This window comes from Pseudophryne corroboree, chromosome 3 (assembly GCF_028390025.1).
Source record: "Pseudophryne corroboree isolate aPseCor3 chromosome 3, aPseCor3.hap2, whole genome shotgun sequence".
NCBI lineage: Eukaryota > Metazoa > Chordata > Amphibia > Anura > Myobatrachidae > Pseudophryne > Pseudophryne corroboree.
The window spans coordinates 704965817-704989382 of NC_086446.1; the positions used below are offsets into that span (position 1 = coordinate 704965817).

General features: G+C 42.6%; 1 protein-coding gene across 1 annotated transcript; it reads right to left on the reverse strand.

Annotated features, from left to right (window-relative positions):
* Positions 1-1514: 1514 nt before the first annotated feature.
* LOC135057410 (alpha-2-macroglobulin-like) lies at positions 1515-22200 on the reverse strand. The gene is made up of 7 exons (XM_063963299.1): positions 22177-22200; positions 21769-21890; positions 13455-13545; positions 3985-4053; positions 3544-3646; positions 3046-3087; positions 1515-2377 (listed from the first exon to the last, which is right to left on the reverse strand). Exons 1-6 carry the CDS (start codon positions 22198-22200, stop codon positions 3047-3049), a joined length of 450 nt encoding a protein of 149 aa, XP_063819369.1. The 3' UTR covers positions 1515-2377; position 3046.
* Positions 22201-23566: the final 1366 nt, after the last annotated feature.

Genomic DNA, 23566 nt, shown 5'->3' on the forward strand with positions numbered 1-23566 from the left:
AATCTGGCTGGGAGACACATTTTACACAATGCACTGTTATAACATTTTTCAAATTCAGTATATCCAAGACTGAGTTAATTGGTTTCCATCCCTCTCGTTTCACCACCCTTACCCATATCTCAATCACCATTGACAACACCATCATCTCCCCAGTTAAGTATGCTGCCTGGGCCTCATTCATTCCCAACATTCAGTCCCTCACCTACTCATCTCAGTTTCATCTAAGGAATATTGACATAATTTGCCCTTTTCTCTAGACACTGCCAAAACACTTTCACACATGACAACTGCAATCTTTTCCTCTCTGGTCTTCTTTTAATGCCCTTTCCCCTCTTCATAACTCCTTATTTCTGCAGCTAGACTGATCTTTCTATAATGACACTCTGTCTCTGCCTCCCATCATTGCCAATCCATCCATTGGCTCCCTATCCCCTACTGGATCCTGTACAAACTTCTCACCCAACATTCAAAGCTCTCTTCTGCTTACATTTCCACCCGATCGGATCTTTCCTCCACCATCCCTAAATCACTGTTTCTCCTCTGTACCTCCATTCCTTCCCACTATTTTAGAATGTAAGTTATTGTAATAATAATAATAATAATAATGATAATAATAATAATAATGTAAAAAATCTTATATGGAAATATTATGTTTTACATTACCTCCACTGTGTGCAGGTGGTAACTGCACTTTAACTGAAAATTTAGGGCTAGTTATACAACAATATACAGTCAGTATGTTAACAAATTAAGTGTAAAGTGTATGTCTACTGTATGCATGATCTGGTAGTTTAGACTTGTGTCGTAGTAGTCTAGACAAGAGCTGCTCTGCTTGTTCTATTTCATCAGTTGACCTCATGACATCATTTGAATTTTCCACAAAATAAATACACTCAAACTCATAAAAACTCTTCACCCACTTTTCTTTAAATATTTTATTTTTTTAGGATTACAATAGCATTTATGCAAATTAAATATGTGATTTATTAACAAATGTTATAATATTTTTCAGCTAACACTCTATGTCAGAGGTTCTCAAACGTGGTCCTCAAGGCACCCCAATGGTCCAGGTTTTAAGTATATTCATGCAGGTGAGTTAATTAGTACCTTTGTCAATGTGATCTAACCATCTGTGCTGAGCCATGGGTATACTTAAAACCGTTGGGGTGCCTTGAGGACTACGTTTGAGAACCACTGATCTATGTAATCACAAGATTAAAATTTTCAGATATGCACCATAAAGGTAAAATTAAATCAGCAATAACTTTGTCATGAACCCCTCACTTTATAAATTAAAAAAAAATATAATAATAATAATAATAATAATAATAATAATAAAATAATAATAATAATAATAATAATAATAATAATAATAATTTTGTTTATATAGTGCTTTCTCCAATAGGACTCAATGTACATAATAATAATAATAATAATAATAATAATAATAATAATAATATCAGACATAATATAAATAATATAATTAATATATGCAATCAAGCATTAAGGAACAAACATAATAAATCAATCTTAGGATAAAGGCTAGTTCTCCATCTGTTTCTGGGAAGTTTTTTTATATTACATTTTAGAAAGGATTCCTTTTAGGTCATCTGTTATCTAGGGATTATAGAATTCCCAAGTATTCCTTTGTGTATCCCTGTTACTTCTACTTTCTTGCTAAATAAAATATAATAATAATAATAATTAATAATAATAATAATAATAATAACAATATTCTGCCTTGAATATCTTATTCAACTTGTTCATCTAGTTTTTAAATGATAAAAATGCCCTTGTTGAACTATATTGTGACAATAAACCTCTGGCTGATGTACAGTTGTATAGGACTAGATATTGTATTAATGACAGTAACGAATAAAGATATATATTGTACAAATATCTTAAAAAATATATATTGTGTTATTTAATATGGCTTATGGAAAATTGTCTGTACAGTCTATCAAGTACAGACATTCTGGTAAAAGTTTGGTGTAACAAATTTTTTTAATTTTTTTGTATCACAACTTCTACTTGTTTGTGGGGCATTTTCACCACTTGTGACTAATTAAAAAAAAGTTCCTTAGTCACAGGCATATGACTTTTCTATGAATGTATTGTATTTACAAGTCTTCTGTGGAAACATATTGCTTTTTTGTCTTTCTTTATACGCTAATACAGTTTTCAATGTTCTACTAAAATAATGATTTCATTTTGTTTTGATAAATAAAGCACTCTAATAAAAAAAAAAAATCAATCACAAAATAAATAGATATAACTCGATAATTTTCCAAATTTGCCCATCAAAAACCCTTTGCCCAACTTGTCAGAAGATCCACTGCAATGTTTTCAAATTTTCGACTGGTTGCCAACACAGAACCTAGAAGCAGGAAATATAAACTATGTGAATTTAATATGTAAAATGGATTTTCTATAACATGTATGCATAAACAGTTCTAGACACTGGGGATGATTCTGTGTAAGATGGATCTCTGTGCATGAACTGTGGTGAATATTTTCACACAGCAAATACATAGACATGAAGTTACACATATTTCTGTTTGTCTCTCCTATTCTGAATCAGATGGAATGTATCTGGATCTCTCTTTCCGGCAACAATGCAAATACAAATACAGTAACTGCCTAGACTTGTGGGATCGTCAAGGGCATGCATCAAAAACTTATGTGTGATTTTGAGGCATGCGTACAGGGAAAGGAAGTCTGGTGATGACGGATCTCTTGCACCTAGCGTGGGGCTGGTGCATGTGCTAAATCTAATGATGATGATTGTAGTGGTCTGTGTAAAATCAATGGGCGGCACAGCTTCCCAGTTGCAGACGCACAGACCGCCGTATTGGCTGAAAGGAATCATGCATTAGCATAAGGTAATTATTCTGGCTTCCATGGTTGCCTACAACTACAGCCACTGTGCAGGTGCCCCACAGTGAGCAGGAACAGTCTGAGGCCAGGTACAACAAGCATGTGCTGTCATCATTACAGTATTCCTCATTATTTTGTACCAAGTATTTTGGTTTGAGATCCTCTTACCTCAATTGCAGGGAGCATTATAACTGACATCTGTACGATGTGCTGTGAAAAGAAAGATACACAATGTAAAATATAAAGTATGGAGTGTCAAATGTAAGTGTTAAACCCGGTTTCTAATCTTTGCTAATGGCACATGATCACTGTTGCCAGTTTAGGCAACCTTATACCAGTTTTCAAATGCTGTGTCTGGTTGTTCTTATGGTGCCATTCTGTGCAGTAACATCATTGGCTTTAATATAGACTGCCAATTTAATAGAACTAAAGCTTTCATATATTTAGTAGAGATGATGGCAAGTTAGGAGTAAGTGTATAAATAAAAAGTTTGGGTTTTTTGTATGTACGATTACATATGTTTCTCAAAGACAAGAGGAATGCAGATGTTGGGTTATGTTTAATTCTCCTCTACAGGTGCTCCTAAATTTATGCTATAACCCAAAAGCAGAGATGGATTTTGAATTTAAGACGTTTTCATCAGAATAAAAACACGTAGCCACTTACAGGGATTATAATACTCAATCAGAGACATCTGAGCTGGCTTCAGGTCGGTCACTTCACTTTGCTGTTCCATTTGAAAGGAAAAGTTGACTGGGTTGGGGCCAACCTGAAAGAGATCATAAGGTAAACAGTTAACTAGTCCCTTCATAAACCCAACTGTTGGACCATACATGCAAGCTGCTGTATACATAATGCACAATACCAGTCTCATGTCCTACCTGCTCTTGCCCCTGCCTACCAAAATAGTGAAGCCATAACAAAAAACAAAGTCAAATTATACATTTTCTAACAAAATAGATTAAAGCATATTAAATATGGATACTCTTTCATCAACATTAATATGACTGCATCTTCTCAAGGTCTCGACAAGTATTTAAAAACCTACCTATTACTTATGACAAATTTAAATTTTAATTAAAATGTAATTATGAAATAAGTACTTACCTTTTGTAAGTAGATTACAACTTTGGATGGGCTTGTTTCTGTTTTCTTCACCAATTCATTTGCTAATAGCTGGATGGTATGAAAGGAAAGACTGTGTTAAAGATGGTTCATGAGACACATTGATGGTGGGTTTGAGGCACTAACTAATGCAGGTATGTAGCTACAAAACTGGAGGTGATGTTCTCTTAAATGAAATCTGCACATTCAGATTCTGGAATCCCTTTTCATTCCTTACTTGTGCCTCCCATCCAGAACACACCCAAGTTCGTACACAAGCTAATATCCACATCCTAACTGCCACAAAATGTAATATTACTGCATACTACAATGATCCAGAACCCCCATCTTTGCTTACAATTATTAATAGTCTTGTACACATATAGGTTGGAATTCATCTTTAGCATCCCCCATTATGCCCCCACTCAATTATCCAATACTTGGAGTCCCTGTACATTTTACTAGAAGGCAGCTCTACCATTTAAGGGCTGATATAACCTTCTTTATCCACATCATTGTTTTTAATAGTGACTCCTACAGTTCCCACCTCTTTCCCTATCTTTCCTGCTCCTTGAGTGACTCTTCCTCCCCTTCTCCTTTTCTAATGCTTCAAAGACTAAAGGTCCATACACACTTAACGATATAATGAGCGACGTCGCTCATTTTCCCCCTCCTTGAGCGACGTCGCTCATTTTATCGTTAAGTGTGTATGCCGCTAGCGACGACCGATGCGCGGCCCCGCGGGTCGGCAACGATCGTCGCTGTCGGTAGGGCATGCATGAAGGATGTGGACTGTCGTCCACGACCTTCATGCAGGGCTGGCGGGGGCGTGACGTCACTGAGCGATATGAGCGGTCATATCGCTCAGTGCGTACAGGCGGCCGCCGACCGGCCGGCTCGGGAGGGGGAAACGTTAGACGATGTCGCTCACAGAGCAACATCGTCTAATGTGTATGGGCCTTAATGCTCCCAGTTAATTTTCTCTAACAAATGTATTTATGTACTGTATTATATTGGTAGCTGATACTCTGTTGTATGTACCTATGTTCTGTCCCCATTTTCCCTTTCTCTCTTCTCAATATTTTTTCACCCCCCTTTCCTCCTTTCCTCTTTGTCCTCACACAGCTGCCTGTGTTTATTTACAAAAAGTAATTTAAATAAATGTAATTAATAAAAACTACACATATGTGAAACTTACTGAAGACAGTGGGGGGAGATTAAATATTATATGTAGGCATCATGACAACAGGAGATAAATATATTATGGAGGCACAAAACTACATGATATACATGAATGCAATATACATTAATGGGTGAGATGTATCAAACCTTGGAGAGAGATTAAGTGGAGAGAAATGAAAAGTACCATCCAATCAGCTCCTGAAATTTTTCAAACACAGGGGGACATGTACTAAGCAGTGATAAAAGTGGAGAAGTGAGCTAGTGGAAAAGTTGCCCATGGCAACCAATCAGCATTGACATAACATTTCTAATGTGCATACTATACAATTGTATGGAGCAGCTGATTGGTTGCCATGGGAAATTTCTCTACTGGCTCACTTCTCCACTTTTATCACTGCATAGTACATGTCCCCCACAGTCTATTAAATGTCAGGTAGAAGCTGACTGGCTGGTACTTTATATCGCTCCACTTTGACTCTTTCCAAAGTCTAATTATTAATAGAAAACATTTCCTGTACTCTATCAAATATATTTGGAATGTATACCATGGAAGCACAGAAACATATAAAACAATTCATGGAGATAAAAGGATGTCAGGAGATTAAATAAAAAAATCTTGGAGGTCCAGAGATGTCAGGAGAGAACCATCCTTGAGGTCCAGAGATTTCAGGAGAAAAACATCCAGGAGGTACAGCAATATCAGTAATAAAACTATTCTGGAGATACAGAGATATCAGGAAAAGAAACATCCTGGCGGTACAGTGGAACACCCATATAGAGGCACAGAGATATCAGAAGTAAAACCATTCTGGAGGTACAGAGGTAAAAAACATTCTGGAAGTCCAGCGATATGAGAAGAAAAACCATCCTCGAGGTACAGTGATATCAGTAGTAAAACCATTCTGGAGGTACAGAGATGTCAGAGGAAAAAACAGGGATATCAGCTAAAAAGGATCCTGGATGTACAGGAATATCAGTCAAACACACATTCAGGTACAGTGTAGAAAAAAGTATGTGGACACGGTATAGTGCGCCAATAAAACAATGTGCAGCTAGATGTGTGATACCCAAACTGGAGTTTTCCTCCAACCTCCACCACAATGTGTAAACAGAAAAAATATGGTATCACTTATCCAGCGCTGTTGTTTAGAGAATGGAGTACAATTTTCAATGTAGACTTTCCCTCGGAACAAAGGTAGTACAATCCAGATGGTACATATAAATAAGGAAGGAATTTATATAGTGAAGTACAGTAAAACCATCTTTTAATGATACAAACAATAAATGTGTTTAGCTCCACATAAAATACAATGACAGGGGATAATCCAGAGACTAGTAATATGAGTGCAATTACCGGAGAAATTGAACTGATGCATCAGTTCAAAAACAGCATGAAAGAGGAGAGTCCCGGGCACCTCCGATGGTAAACAATGCTGCAGTCAGTCCTCTGGTATAACAGTCACAGAACCGTCCTGGGTAGCCTCTGCTGTTACCTCCGACGCGTTTCCACCCCTGGTCTGGGGTCTTTTTCAAGGAGTCAGTATGTGGAGCATTCCAAATAAAGGGTGTTTTTAAAAGGCCTTTGTCCAATAAAGACCCAGTGTTCACAGCTGATCTAAATTACATTAGTATTCTGAATATCCGCTATTCGGCGGCAGCTGTGTCCGTTGTCATAGTGATGTTGTCGTTCCTGAACTACATTTCCCGTGATGCATGCCGCCGGGAACGTCTGTTGCCGTAGTAACACTGCGTGTCACTTCCGTCCGGGGTGTTTCTTCTCAGTATGGAGTAGTTTGTCCGTTTTATGCTACTTCCTGTGCAGCAAAACTACATTTCCCATAGTGCATATCTGGAAGAGCGTCCATTACCATAGTAACGAGGTGTAACACTTCTGCACAGGGCATTTTTTCCCTTCTGCTGTGGCGCCCCACGGCAGGCTAGTTTCTTTGTATGGTATGGTTAGAAGGCTATCCTAGAATGATGTAAAAGTATAGGAATGAGATATACTGGTTGAACAATGTTGTTGTATCTAATGTAACATATTCAGGTCTGGCTAAACAACAAGTTTAAAGAACATTTGCATGAAGCACGGGTATACACATAAAAAGTAATACATGTTGCTACTTCCTAATAAAGTGCCAATGCAATCAGATTAAGGTGCTGAATGTGAAAAGTGCTAATGCAGAATAATAAAAGAAAAAGGTGTGTGTATTAAAATGTTTATAAAAACCACTTGATCTCAAAATCCGAGTTCAAGCCCCCTGGTTTCAATGTCCCCAACTCAAAAATCAGTTTAATCTCCGCCTTAGCCAATTGAGAGGCCACATCTCTTTTCCTGCGGTGTCCTGCAATATATTTCAGGCCAAAGAATCGTTTGATTTCAGATGTTTTGCTGTTGTGTTTTAGTCTGAAGTGTTCTGATAAAGCGTGGGTTTGGAGTCCCTTCTTTATATTGCGGAGGTGTTCTCCTAACCGAACTTTGAGCGGTCTTGACGTTCGTCCTATATAGTATAGGCCACAACTGCACTCTATTCCGTAAACAACATTTTTAATGTTGCATGTTATGAATTCACGTACTTTTTCTGTTTTCCCATTGATTGTTACTTCCGTCAATTTTTTATTATCCCCTTTTACTTCTTTACAGCCGATACAGGATCCACATCTGTAGAATCCTATGGATTGTATTGTACCGGGTTTGTTTTTATCTGACGGTAGTAGACTCTTCACTACCTTTGATCCTATTGTTGGTGCCCTTTTGTAAATGCATCTGGGTCTACTGGGTAATAGTTCTCCTAAGATTGGATCTCTTTTCAAGATTCCCCAGTGTTTGTGCAAAATTTTCTCCAGATGTTTATGTTGACTATTGTAGGTAGTTACAAAGGCCCAATTGAGAGCCAATGAGCTATCCTTTGACTTAGATTTCTTGGTGAGTAGAAGCTTTCTATCAATTTGGTCCACTTGGTTAGTGGCTTCTTTGATCTTATTTTCTCTGTATCCGGAGGCCACAAATTTGTTCTTCATTGACTCTGCTTGTTTCAGGTAGTTATCATTTTTTGAGCAGTTGCGTTTTAATCTCCTCAATTGGCTACCTGGAATTGATTTTAGCCAATTGGGATGGTGGCAGCTCGTTGCTTGAAGGAATGTTCCTGAATCAGTTGGTTTGGTGAAGCACTTAGTATGCAAATGTCCATCTTCTATAAAAAGTGTGATGTCTAAAAAATTAATTGTGGTATCGCTATCAACAAATGAGAATTCAATGTTAAAATCGTTGTTGTTAATATAAAGGAAGAACTCCTCCAGAGATTCTTTGCCGCCTTTCCATATAAAAAACACGTCATCTATGTAACGTGACCAGGACACCAGGTTCGCTCCAAATGGGTTGTTGTTCCATATCTGTTCACCTTCCCAACAACCCATGAACATGTTAGCATAGCTTGGAGCGAACCTGGTGCCCATAGCGGTGCCCACCTTCTGTAGATAAAAATCATCATCATATAAAAAGTAGTTGTTAGTTAAAATGAAATGGACACCTTCGCTTATGAATTCTTGCAATTTAGTTTCTAATTGACTTTTTTCTAGAAAAGTCTTAACCGCCCTCTCCCCCTTTTCATGGTCTATGATTGAATATAAAGAACGGACATCTGCAGTTACCATTAAAAAACCACCAGTTTTATATATTCTCCCTAAGATCCACAAGAACCCCACCCACCCCCCAGGGAGACCTATAGTCTCTGGCATTAACTCAGTTACTGCCAACTTGTCTGAGTTCATTGATTTTTATTTACAGCCCCTGGTTTTAGAGAACAAATCCCATCTCAGAGACACTATGGATTTTTTAAATTTTTTAGAAACCGTCACATGGGAAGAAGGCTTTTTAATGGTAACTGCAGATGTCCGTTCTTTATATTCAATCATAGACCATGAAAAGGGGGAGAGGGCGGTTAAGACTTTTCTAGAAAGAAGTCAATTAGAAACTAAATTGCAAGAATTCATAAGCGAAGGTGTCCATTTCATTTTAACTAACAACTACTTTTTATATGATGATGATTTTTATCTACAGAAGGTGGGCACCGCTATGGGCACCAGGTTCGCTCCAAGCTATGCTAACATGTTCATGGGTTGTTGGGAAGGTGAACAGATATGGAACAACAACCCATTTGGAGCGAACCTGGTGTCCTGGTCACGTTACATAGATGACGTGTTTTTTATATGGAAAGGCGGCAAAGAATCACTGGAGGAGTTCTTCCTTTATCTTAACAACAACGATTTTAACATTGAATTCTCATTTGTTGATAGCGATACCACAATTAATTTTTTAGACATCACACTTTTTATAGAAGATGGACATTTGCATACTAAGTGCTTCACCAAACCAACTGATTCAGGAACATTCCTTCAAGCAACGAGCTGCCACCATCCCAATTGGCTAAAATCAATTCCAGGTAGCCAATTGAGGAGATTAAAACGCAACTGCTCAAAAAATGATAACTACCTGAAACAAGCAGAGTCAATGAAGAACAAATTTGTGGCCTCCGGATACAGAGAAAATAAGATCAAAGAAGCCACTAACCAAGTGGACCAAATTGATAGAAAGCTTCTACTCACCAAGAAATCTAAGTCAAAGGATAGCTCATTGGCTCTCAATTGGGCCTTTGTAACTACCTACAATAGTCAACATAAACATCTGGAGAAAATTTTGCACAAACACTGGGGAATCTTGAAAAGAGATCCAATCTTAGGAGAACTATTACCCAGTAGACCTAGATGCATTTACAGAAGGGCACCAACAATAGGATCAAAGGTAGTGAAGAGTCTACTACCGTCAGATAAAAACAAACCCGGTACAATACAATCCATAGGATTCTACAGATGTGGATCCTGTATCGGCTGTAAAGAAGTAAAAGGGGATAATAAAAAATTGACGGAAGTAACAATCAATGGGAAAACAGAAAAAGTTTGTGAATTCATAACATGCAACATTAAAAATGTTGTTTACGGAATAGAGTGCAGTTGTGGCCTATACTATATAGGACGAACGTCAAGACCGCTCAAAGTTCGGTTAGGAGAACACCTCCGCAATATAAAGAAGGGACTCCAAACCCACGCTTTATCAGAACACTTCAGACTAAAACACAACAGCAAAACATCTGAAATCAAACGATTCTTTGGCCTGAAATATATTGCAGGACACCGCAGGAAAAGAGATGTGGCCTCTCAATTGGCTAAGGCGGATATTAAACTGATTTTTGAGTTGGGGACATTGAAACCAGGGGGCTTGAACTCGGATTTTGAGATCAAGTGGTTTTTATAAACATTTTAATACACACACCTTTTTCTTTTATTATTCTGCATTAGCACTTTTCACATTCAGCACCTTAATCTGATTGCATTGGCACTTTATTAGGAAGTAGCAACATGTATTACTTTTTATGTGTATACCCGTGCTTCATGCAAATGTTCTTTAAACTTGTTGTTTAGCCAGACCTGAATATGTTACATTAGATACAACAACATTGTTCAACCAGTATATCTCATTCCTATACTTTTACATCATTCTAGGATAGCCTTCTAACCATACCATACAAAGAAACTAGCCTGCCGTGGGGCGCCACAGCAGAAGGGAAAAAATGCCCTGTGCAGAAGTGTTACACCACGTTACTATGGTAATGGACGCTCTTCCAGATATGCACTATGGGAAATGTAGTTTTGCTGCACAGGAAGTAGCATAAAACGGACAAACTACTCCATACTGAGAAGAAACACCCCGGACGGAAGTGACACGCAGTGTTACTACGGCAACAGACGTTCCCGGCGGCATGCATCACGGGAAATGTAGTTCAGGAACGACAACATCACTATGACAACGGACACAGCTGCCGCCGAATAGCGGATATTCAGAATACTAATGTAATTTAGATCAGCTGTGAACACTGGGTCTTTATTGGACAAAGGCCTTTTAAAAACACCCTTTATTTGGAATGCTCCACATACTGACTCCTTGAAAAAGACCCCAGACCAGGGGTGGAAACGCGTCGGAGGTAACAGCAGAGGCTACCCAGGACGGTTCTGTGACTGTTATACCAGAGGACTGACTGCAGCATTGTTTACCATCGGAGGTGCCCGGGACTCTCCTCTTTCATGCTGTTTTTGAACTGATGCATCAGTTCAATTTCTCCGGTAATTGCACTCATATTACTAGTCTCTGGATTATCCCCTGTCATTGTATTTTATGTGGAGCTAAACACATTTTATTGTTTGTATCATTAAAAGATGGTTTTACTGTACTTCACTATATAAATTCCTTCCTTATTTATATGTACCATCTGGATTGTACTACCTTTGTTCCGAGGGAAAGTCTACATTGAAAATTGTACTCCATTCTCTAAACAACAGCGCTGGATAAGTGACACATTCAGGTACAGATATGTCAGAAAAACATATTTTTACACCTCCAGAGTGATATTTCTCCTAAGCTTTGTGTAGCCAGAGAGATGTTAGGAGAAAAAAATTCCTGTAGGCAAGGAAAGGCCAGGAGAGAATCCATTCTGGAGACACAAAGAGACCTGGACAAAAAAAACATTCTGGAGACACAGAGATGTCAGAAGAACAGACCAGACAAGTTGTCAGGATAACAAAAGATATTAGAAGCATAAACATGTCAGGAGAAAAACCTGATAGATACATGGGGATTTCAGAGAAAAGACATCATGGGGTATATTTACAAAGATTCGTGTTTTTGCCGTTTTGAACGGTGTTTGATCTCGAAAGGTATCGGGTGCATTTTACTGCAACTTTTTGAATCCTGATACGGTCATTCACTAAGCTGCCGACTTTTCACAATTCGTATTTTCCGATGTCAATGTGATTCGTAATGTCAGGCAGTGTTTTACGGGAGTGATGAGTAAAACACTGCCTGACAAAACACAAGGAATCCCGGCCGGGTCTGTGAGATCCGTGCAGGGCTTCATTGTGTACCTTAAAAAGGTGTTTAAAGTCTTTAAAATTCTGGAAAAAAATGCGTGGGGTCCCCCCTCCTAAGCATAACCAGCCTCGGGCTCTTTGAGCCGGTCCTGGTTGACAAAATATGGGGGGGAAAATGACAGGGTTTCCCCATATTTCATCAACCAGCACCAGGCTCTGCGCCTGGTCCTGGTTCCAAAAATACGGGGGACAAAAAGCGTAGGGGTCCCGCGTATTTTTAAAACCAGCACCGGGCTCCACTAGCCAGGTACATAATGCCACAGCCAGGGGACACTTTTATAGTGGTCCCTGCGGCCCTGGCATTACATACCCAACTAGTCACCCCTGGCCGGGGTACCCTGGAGGAGTGGGAACCCCTTAAATCAAGGGGTCCCCCCCCTCCAGCCACCCAAGGGCCAGGGGTGAAGCCCGAGGCTGTCCCCCCCATCCAAGGGCGGCGGATGGGGGGCTGATAGCCAAGTGTAAAAAATGTGAATATTGTTTTTAGTAGCAGTACTACAAGTCCCAGCAACCCTCCCCCGCAAGCTGGTACTTGGAGAACCACAAGTACCAGCGGTTGACCGAAAGTAACCTCACCGCTGACCGCAAAGTTCCCACCATTGGATACAATGGAGCGCATAGGCGCTACATTGTATCTCTGCCGTGTGCTGCCTCACAGACACTACAGGAGCACACAGCCAATCAGGAGAGTGCCACGATTGGCTGAAGGGACCCTCTTTGACAGGAGTCAGGGGGGGGTCCTGGCAGTCGGACAAAAAGGGGGCCCATGTGTAAACATGAGACCCCTTTCAGTGCGTGGTCGGGTTTCTGTTTTTTTGTTTTGCCAAGTACGTGGATTATACAAAGGACAGAAGCTACACTGGATTATGTGATTATAATTTTTTTCACAGGTACCCCGAGGATTCTACATGGAGCCCGAGGATTCTACATGGAGAAGAGGACCGAGCCTCGTGTGAACATAGGTAAGTATGTATGTTTGGAGGTGTGCATGTATGTAATAAACTTATACTTTCACGGTGTGTGTGTCCTGTTTTTTTTGGGGGGTATTTTTTTAGTAGTAGTACTACAGGTACCAGCGGGCCCGGTTTTCCACCGCATGCTGGTACTTGTGGTTCTCCAAGTACCAGCTTGCGGGGGAGGCTTGCTGGGACTTGTAGTACTGCTACTAAAAACAATTTTCATATTTTTTACACTTGGCTATCAGCCCCCCATCCGCCGCCCTTGGATTTTTAGTAAATACTGGCCCATGTGCACAGACCATAGGATAAATAGACAATATGTAATCCCAGAGATGTATTATTGGAGCTCACCTGATTCAATGAAACTTGATTAGCAGCATAACCCGACACAAATTGTACCACTAATATTGCCATGCTGGACTCTTCATTGCTATTATTATAACTGCATGTGGAGAAAGTTGGTTTCATAATGGGATATTAATACATATTATCAACACGGTTTATGGTAAAACTTTAACTTCCAAATCAGTTAGAAAATTCTGAACATATTCTGTAAATAATGGGAACATGGAACCAACCAGAGTTGCAGGATTCATTATATAGGGCCTGATTAATAAGCAAAACCATGTGCACTGCAGGGGGGGTAGCTATAACATGTGCAGAGAGAGTTAGATTTGGGTGGGTTGTATTGTTTCTGTGCAGGGTAAATACTGCCTGCTTTATTTTTACACTGCAATTTAGATTACAGTTTTAACAGACCCCACCCAAATCTAATCTCTCTGCACATGTTATATCTTCTCCTCCTGCAGGGATGTAGTTAATATCCTGGCTGTCGGAATCCCGGCGTTCAGAATACCGACACCGGAATCTATGGGCTACAATACCCATAGGGGGTAATTCTGAGTTGATCGCAGCAGGATTTTTGTTAGCAGTTGAGCAAAACCATGGCCCTCATTCCGAGTTGTTCGCTCGCAAGTGAATTTTAGCAGATTTGCTCATGCTAAGCCGCCGCCTACTGGGAGTGAATCTTAGCATCTTAAAATTGCGAACGATGTAATCGCAATATTGCGATTACACACCTCGTAGCAGTTTCTGAGTAGCTTCAGACTTACTCGGCATCTGCGATCATTTCACTGCTTGTCGTTCCTGGTTTGACGTCACAAACACACCCAGCGTTCGCCCAGACACTCCTCCGTTTCTCCGGCCACTCCTGCGTTTTTTCCGGAAACGGTAGCGTTTTTTCCCACACGCCCATAAAACGGCCTGTTTCCGCCCAGTAACACCCATTTCCTGTCAATCACATTACGATCGCCAGAACGATGAAAATGCCGTGAGTAAAATTCCTAAGTGCATAGCAAATTTACTTGGCGCAGTCGCAGTGCTGACATTGCGCATGCGCATTAAGCGGAAAATCGCTGCGATGCGAAGATTTATACCGAGCGAACAACTCGGAATGAGGGCCCATGTGCACTGCAGGGGATGCAGATATAACATGTGCAGAGAGAGTTAGATTTGGGTGGGTTATACTGTTTCTGTGCAGGGTAAATACTGGCTGCTTTATTTTACACTGCAATTTAGATTGCAGATTGAACACACCCCACCCAAATCTATCTCTCTCTGCACATGTTATATCTGCCCCCCCCTGCAGTGCACATGGTTTTGCCCAACTGCTAACAAAGATCCTGCTGCGATCAACTCAGAATTACCCCCATAGAGTGGGAATAAAACCTGTGTCGAGCGCAGCGAGCCACCGAGCCCGCAAGGGGACTTGTAGCGCTCGCCCCACTGCTAGCATTCTGGGTGTCAAGATATTGACAGCTGGCATCCCGTCCGCCAGGATTACATATCCATCCCCACCTGCAGTGCACATGGTTTTGTCCATTAGAGAAAGATTTAGCTTTTGTGATCCATGCTGAAACAGGCCCATAGGCTTATATTTTAATAAATCTTCCATTCCTAGGCATAATTTGGTGTTGCAGTGTAAACTGCTGACCATTGGTACTGAGCACAAAACAAATATACTAGTACTACTAACATATCATTCGCTGGGTTGCTTGGTAATGTGGCTGGTGGTTTAGGGTTTCCTTCTCTCCTGATCACCTGTGCTCTCCCCCAGTGGGTTAGATGCGAGGTACTGGAGCTTTTCTGCAGGCCCAGAGGTGCAAGGGATGCTTGTTCCCACACTTGACCATACCTCCCATAATACCAGGGCTTGGGTGATGACTTGGCAAGTGTTGCCATTGATCCACCAATGATAAGTAGAACCCTCAATGTTTCAGCCTCAATCTGCCCCCTTCATTGCCAACTGGGACCTTGGTGCACGCTAAGGTTGCGCCAATGGTTGATTGAGTTCTGTTTTGGAGTCTAGCAGACTGACTAATGACTGGTATCTTCATTGAACAACCCAATCCCCTGTGGAATCAGTCACATCTTTTATAATTCTCTCTGGTTATACTGGTCTCTGAGGTGACTGTATATGAACAGGTTTCTGCTGTTATGTAAGGATAGATGTAACTACCATAGGTGCAAAGGGTGCAGCAGCTATGGGGACTACAGCTGAGGGGGCACATCTTTTCTTGTGTAATAATAAGAATTTACTTACCGATAATTCTATTTCTCGGAGTCCGTAGTGGATGCTGGGGTTCCTGAAAGGACCATGGGGAATAGCGGCTCCGCAGGAGACAGGGCACAAAAAAGTAAAGCTTTACTAGGTCAGGTGGTGTGCACTGGCTCCTCCCCCTATGACCCTCCTCCAGACTCCAGTTAGGTACTGTGCCCGGACGAGCATACACAATAAGGGAGGCATTTTGAATCCCGGGTAAGACTCATACCAGCCACACCAATCACACCGTACAACTTGTGATCTAAACCCAGTTAACAGTATGACAACAGAAAGGGCCTCTTAAAGATGGCTCCTTAACAATAACCCGAATTAGTTAACAATAACTATGTACAAGTATTGCAGATAATCCGCACTTGGGATGGGCGCCCAGCATCCACTACGGACTCCGAGAAATAGAATTATCGGTAAGTAAATTCTTATTTTCTCTATCGTCCTAAGTGGATGCTGGGGTTCCTGAAAGGACCATGGGGATTATACCAAAGCTCCCAAACGGGCGGGAGAGTGCGGATGACTCTGCAGCACCGAATGAGAGAACTCCAGGTCCTCCTTTGCCAGGGTATCAAATTTGTAAAATTTTACAAACGTGTTCTCCCCCGACCACGTAGCTGCTCGGCAGAGTTGTAATGCCGAGACCCCTCGGGCAGCCGCCCAAGATGAGCCCACCTTCCTTGTGGAGTGGGCTTTTACAGTTTTAGGCTGTGGCAGGCCTGCCACAGAATGTGCAAGTTGAATTGTGTTACAAATCCAACGAGCAATCGACTGCTTAGAAGCAGGTGCGCCCAACTTGTTGGGTGCATACAATATAAACAGCGAGTCAGATTTTCTGACTCCAGCCGTCCTTGCAATGTATATTTTTAAGGCTCTGACAACGTCCAACAACTTGGAGTCCTCCAAGTCGCTAGTGGCCGCAGGCACCACAATAGGTTGGTTCAGATGAAATGCTGATACCACTTTAGGGAGAAAATGCGGACGAGTCCGCAGTTCTGCCCTATCCGAATGGAAGATTAGATAAGGACTTTTATAAGATAAAGCCGCCAATTCAGATACTCTCCTGGCAGAGGCCAGGGCTAGTAACATAGTCACTTTCAATGTGAGATATTTCAAATCCACCTTTTTCAATGGTTCAAACCAATGGGATTTGAGGAAATCTAAAACTACATTTAGATCCCACGGTGCCACCGGAGGCACCACAGGAGGCTGTATATGCAGTACTCCCTTGACAAAAGTCTGGACCTCAGGGACAGAGGCCAATTCTTTTTGGAAGAATATTGACAGGGCCGAAATTTGAACCTTAATGGATCCCAATTTGAGACCCATAGATAATCCTGATTGCAGGAAATGTAGGAAACGACCCAGTTGGAATTCCTCCGTCGGAACCCTCCGATCCTCGCACCACGCTACATATTTTCGCCAAATGCGGTGATAATGTTTCACGGTGACTTCCTTCCGTGCCTTAATCAAGGTAGGAATGACTTCTTCTGGAATGCCTTTCCCTTTTAGGATCTGGCGTTCAACCGCCATGCCGTCAAACGCAGCCGCGGTAAGTCTTGAAAAAGACAGGGACCCTGCTGTAGCAGGTCCCTTCTCAGAGGTAGAGGCCACGGTTCGTCCGTGAGCATCTCTTGAAGTTCCGGATACCAAGTCCTTCTCGGCCAATCCGGAACCACTAGTATTGTTCTTACTCTTCTTTGCCGTATGATCTTCAATACCTTTGGTATGAGCGGCAGAGGAGGAAACACATACACTGACTGGTACACCCAAGGAGTTACCAGTGCGTCCACAGCTATTGCCTGTGGATCTCTTGACCTGGCGCAATATTTGTCCAGTTTCTTGTTGAGGCGAGACGCCATCATGTCTACAATTGGTCTTTCCCAACGGTCTATTAACATGTTGAAGACTTCTGGATGTAGACCCCACTCTCCCGGATGAAGATCGTGTCTGCTGAGGAAGTCTGCTTCCCAGTTGTCCACGCCCGGGATGAACACTGCTGACAGTGCTATCACGTGATTCTCCGCCCAGCGAAGAATCTTGGCAGCTTCTGCCATTGCACTCCTGCTTCTTGTGCCGCCCTGCCTGTTTACATGGGCGACCGCCGTGATGTTGTCCGACTGAATCAACACCGGCTTTCCTTGCAGGAGAAGTTCCGCCTGGCTTAGAGCATTGTAGATTGCTCTTAGTTCCAGAATGTTTATGTGAAGAGACTTTTCCAGACTCGTCCATACTCCCTGGAAGTTTCTTCCTTGTGTGACTGCTCCCCAGCCTCTCAGGCTGGCGTCCGTGGTCACCAGGATCCAATCCTGAATGCCGAATCTGCGGCCTTCTAATAGGTGAGCCTTCTGCAACCACCACAGAAGTGACACCCTTGTCTTTGGTGACAGGGTTATTCGCAGGTGCATCTGCAGATGCGACCCTGACCATTTGTCCAACAGATCCCTTTGGAATATTCTTGCATGGAATCTGCCGAATGGAATTGCTTCGTAAGAAGCCACCATTTTTCCCAGGACTCTTGTGCATTGATGTACTGACACTTTTCCTGGTTTTAGGAGGTTCCTGACCAGATCGGATAACTCCTTGGCTTTTTCCTCTGGAAGGAAAACCTTTTTCTGAACCGTGTCCAGAATCATTCCTAGGAACAGCAGACGAGTTGTCGGGATTAAATGGGATTTTGGAATATTCAGAATCCACCCGTGTTGTCTTAGCACCTCTTGAGATAGTGCTAAAGCTGTCTCCAGCTGTTCTCTGGACCTTGCCCTTATTAGGAGATCGTCCAAGTATGGGATAACTAATACGCCTTTTCTTCGAAGAAGAATCATCATCTCGGCCATTACCTTGGTAAAGACCCGAGGCGCCGTGGACAATCCGAACGGCAGCGTCTGAAACTGATAGTGACAGTTTTGAACAATGAACCTGAGGTACCCCTGGTGTGCGGGGTAAATCGGAACGTGTAGATACGCATCCTTGATGTCCAAGGATACCATAAAGTCCCCTTCTTCCAGGTTCGCTATCACTGCTCTGAGTGACTCCATCTTGAACTTGAACTTTTTTATGTAGAGGTTCAAGGACTTCAGATTTAGAATAGGCCTTACCGAGCCATCCGGCTTCGGTACCACAAATAGAGTGGAATAATACCCCTTTGTTGTAATAGGGGTACTTTGACTATCACCTGCTGAGCGTACAGCTTGTGAATGGCTTCCAACACCCTCTCCCTTTCGGAAGAGACGGTTGGTAAGGCAGACTTCAGGAAACGATGAGGAGGATCCGTCTCTAATTCCAACCTGTACCCCTGAGATATTATCTGCAGGATCCAGGGGTCTACCTGCGAGTGAGCCCACTGCGCGCTGTAATTTTTGAGACGGCCCCCCACTGTCCCCGAGTCCGCTTGAGAGGCCCCAGCGTCATGCTGAGGTTTTTGCAGGAGCCGGGGAGGGCTTCTGTTCCTGGGAAGGAGCTGCCTGTTGGTGTCTCTTCCCTCTTCCTCTGCCTCGTGGCAGGTACGACAAGCCCTTTGCTCTCTTATTTTTGTAGGAGCGAAAAGGCTGCGGTTGAAAGGTCGGTGCCTTTCTCTGTTGGGGAGTGACTTGAGGTAAAAAAGTGGATTTCCCGGCAGTAGCCGTGGCCACCAAGTCTGATAGACCAACTCCAAATAACTCCTCCCCTTTATACGGCAAAACCTCCATGTGACGTTTTGAATCCGCATCGCCTGTCCACTGTCGTGTCCATAAGGCTCTTCTGGCTGAAATGGACATAGCACTCATCCGAGATGCCAGTGTGCAAATATCCCTCTGTGCATCACGCATATAGATAAATGCATCCTTTATTTGTTCTAACGACAGTAAAACATTGTCCCTATCTAGGGTATCAATATTTTCAATCAGGGATTCTGACCAAACTACTCCAGCACTGCACATCCAGGCAGTTGCTATAGCTGGTCGTAGTATAACACCTGCATGTGTGTATATATTCTTTTGAATAACTTCCATCTTTCTATCTGATGGATCCTTAAGTGCGGCCGTCTCAGGAGAGGGTAACGCCACTTGTTTGGATAAGCGTGTGAGCGCCTTGTCCACCTTAGGGGGTGTTTCCCAGCGCGCCCTAACCTCTGGCGGGAAAGGGTATAATGCCAATAACTTTTTTGAAATTATCAACTTTTTATCAGGAGCAACCCACGCTTCATCACACACGTCATTTAATTCTTCTGATTCAGGAAAAACTGTTTGTAGTTTTTTCACACCATACATAATACCCTGTTTTACGGTATCTGTAGTATCAGCTAAATGTAACGTCTCCTTCATTGCCAAAATCATATAACGTGTGGCCCTACTGGAAAATACGTTTGAATTTCTACCGTCGTCACTGGAATCAGTGCCCGTGTCTGGGTCTGTGTCGACCGACTGAGGCAAAGGGCGTTTTACAGCCCCTGACGGTGTTTGAGGCGCCTGTACAGGCATTAATTGATTGTCCGGCCGCCTCATGTCCTCAACTGACTGTTTAAGGGAAGATAAACCATCACGTAATTCCACAAATAAAGGCATCCATTCTGGTGTCGACCCCCTGGGGGGTGACATCTGCATATTTGGCAATTGCTCCGCCTCCACACCAATATCGTCCTCATACATGTCGACACCACGTACCGACACACACCGCAAACTCACAGGGAATGCTCTAATGAAGACAGGACCCACTAGCCCTTTTGGGGAGACAGAGGGAGAGTCTGCCAGCACACACCACAAAGCGCTATATATACAAGGGATATCCTTATATTAAGTGCTCCCTTATAGCTGCTTTAATATATATATATATATAGCCATTAATGTGCCCCCCCTCTCTGTTTTACCCTGTTTCTGTAGTGCAGTGCAGGGGAGAGACCTGGGAGCCGTTCTGACCAGCGGAGCTGTGACAGAAAATGGCGCCGTGTGCTGAGGAGATAGGCCCCGCCCCTTTTTCGGCGGGTTCTTCTCCCGCTATTTTTCCAGTCAGGCAGGGGTTAAATATCTCCATATAGCCCCTATGGGCTATATGTGAGGTATTTTTAGCCTTGTATAAGGTTTATATTTGCCTCTCAGAGCGCCCCCCCCCAGCGCTCTGCACCCTCAGTGACTGCCCAGTGAAGTGTGCTGAGAGGAAAATGGCGCACAGCTGCAGTGCTGTGCGCTACCTTATGAAGACTGAGGAGTCTTCAGCCGCCGGTTTCCGGACCTCTTCACGCTTCAGCATCTGCAAGGGGGTCGGCGGCGCGGCTCCGGGACCGGACTCCACGGCTGGGCCTGTGTTCGATCCCTCTGGAGCTAATGGTGTCCAGTAGCCAAGCAGCAAATCCACTCTGCATGCAGGTGAGTTTACTACTTTCCCCCTAAGTCCCACGTTGCAGTGATCCTGTTGCCAGCAGGACTCACTGTAAAGAAAAAAAACCTAAACTAAACTTTCTCTAAGCAGCTCTTTAGGAGAGCCACCTAGATTGCACCCTTCTCGTTCGGGCACAAAATCTAACTGGAGTCTGGAGGAGGGTCATAGGGGGAGGAGCCAGTGCACACCACCTGACCTAGTAAAGCTTTACTTTTTTGTGCCCTGTCTCCTGCGGAGCCGCTATTCCCCATGGTCCTTTCAGGAACCCCAGCATCCACTTAGGACGATAGAGAAATAGATTTTTCACCACTGAGGGGTACACTAGGGACCTTTCAAACAGGTGCTGTGGGGCCCACAAATATCTAGTTACGACTCTGCTGCTATGTATTGGTGGTAAATCTTTTTGGAGTTGAATTACAAGATCGTTGCTCATCCCAAACCACAGTAATAATGTCCCACAAAGCAGAACTAAGCAGAATTAAGTATGTTTTGATTAAAACCATATGGTAAACAGAAATTTCCGAATGTTTTTTGTGACTTTTCCATAAGGATCACAAGATTGTCGCATGTCCGGGCAGGTTTGATTGTATTTGAATGTATCAAGCTCAGAAAACCATTTTTTGGGGGAATTTATTGCAGTACTGCATATAACACCATCTTCACATACAGTAATACATTTCTGTGCTGTAGAGCACTTACCTTGCAGTGATATCTATAGTAAATGCTGGCTGAGGGGGGGAGCAACGGATAGGTATGGTATTCACACTGAGTGAAAATATCCCTTCTGACTTTGGCTCCAGAACATTGTACCTTTCAGTAACCTGATGAGGAAAATATAAGAACATTTAGATATTTTTACTGGCATACTTTCTGAGTGATTCACTGAATATGTTCAACCGTATAGTAGTAAGTAACGCTTAGCAACCAATAAGTAATCAGCTTTTATTGGCATGATACATGAAAGACAAATGTAAATGTCTGATTGGTCGCTCTGGGTTACTGTGGCTGACAAATAGTAACTGCAAACCAGTGACTGCACCGGGGTCAGTTATATCCGGTGCAGCTAATAGGGGGAGCGTCCTTGCAGGAGGCCTCCATTTACTGTACATATCTCCGGGGTGGTCCAAACATTCCTGGAGATGCTGGGGTGCCCCCAAAACTCTGAATGTACTGTCAGATTCTTAGTGACAGGAGCCCTGCGCTGCACAATTATAGGGGTCTATTTACTAAGCCTTGGCTGGAAATAAAGTGGATGGAGATAAATGACCAGTCAATCAGCTCCTAACTGTCATGTCATAGGCTAGGCTTGAGAAATGACAGTTAGGAGGCGATTGGCTGGTACTTTATCTCCGCCCACTTTATCGCCATCCAATGCTTAGTAAATAGACCCATGTCACAGTGCAGCACCCGTCTTCTGGTCAAAGCGAAGGAGACATCATTTTGGTGTCACCCCCTGGAAGGTTGACAGCGCTCTGCACGTCTCTCACTCCCCTAGTGACGTGTCCGCTGTAAATAATTTCTGCTTAGGAAGAATGAGGAAAACAGAAGAAGATAAGGACACATGGCTGACTATTTAAGACAGAAGCAGAGCATAAAAGACGTCAATCAGAGTTTGTATCTTACCTGTACATAAGCACATCCAACCCCCGATGCTTCCAAAGTGTACTCTGCTGGAATGTCTGGCAGCTGGACGTATTGCATATCCATAAGTTTCTCAGGATTCACCAACACAACACTACTGAAGCCTTTATCATTGGTGACAGTGATGACAGGGCTGCTTCCTGCAGTGTATGTGTTTTGAGCGAAAATGGAAAGTGCAAAAATACCAACTATTGTGTCCTAATAGGATCAAGGAAGAATAAAAAATATCATTATTTAGTAACACAAGTGGGTACATCTTGCTAGAGCATTGTAACAATATATACACTAGAAGGATGACAGCTTTCCGAAGATGCTGGGCTGCACACAGACTCTCCCCACACTCTGTGCATGGTATATGTTCAGAGTGGGTGGAAATCCTGGGGGCATCCCAGCATCTTTTGAGAGTGCCAGGAACTCCCCCAGTGGGAGAAGATGGGGTGAGGGTGAGCTGCCAGACAACATCCCCAAACCACAAACTATTCCTCCTTTTTGGATGGTATCCTTGGATGGACTTCACTGTTGGGGAGGGAGGCTGCAGTTATCTCTCTAACTTCCTGCCCAATGTGCTGACGGCTGCAGTAGTGGAAGGTGGGGGGACGTAGATGAGAGGTGGCATTGGGGGGAGAGGGGCCTTTACAAAAATTTGCTATAGGGTCCTTACAGTTCTAGCTACTCCCCAGATGAGATATTTATCTTTACCTTATGGGAATCTGTATGTACATTGAATTATACAAGTTTCATTAATCTGACCTAAATCTGGCCATGTGACTATAATAATATGCTAAAAACTAATATAAATATGCAGTTATTTGGTTAATGAATACAATACCGTAGTGGTAACGAATCCTCCTTTAGC

Excerpts from the sequence above, each read along its gene's own strand:
- LOC135057410 (XM_063963299.1), bottom strand. The coding sequence starts at position 22,200 with ATGTTTGGACCACCCCGGAGATAT. Across the intron at positions 13,546-21,768 it reads ACTATAGATATCACTGCAAG|TTATAATAATAGCAATGAAG; the intron begins GTAAGTGCTCTA and ends CTCCACATGCAG. Across the intron at positions 4,054-13,454 it reads ATCAAGTTTCATTGAATCAG|CTATTAGCAAATGAATTGGT; the intron begins GTGAGCTCCAAT and ends CATACCATCCAG.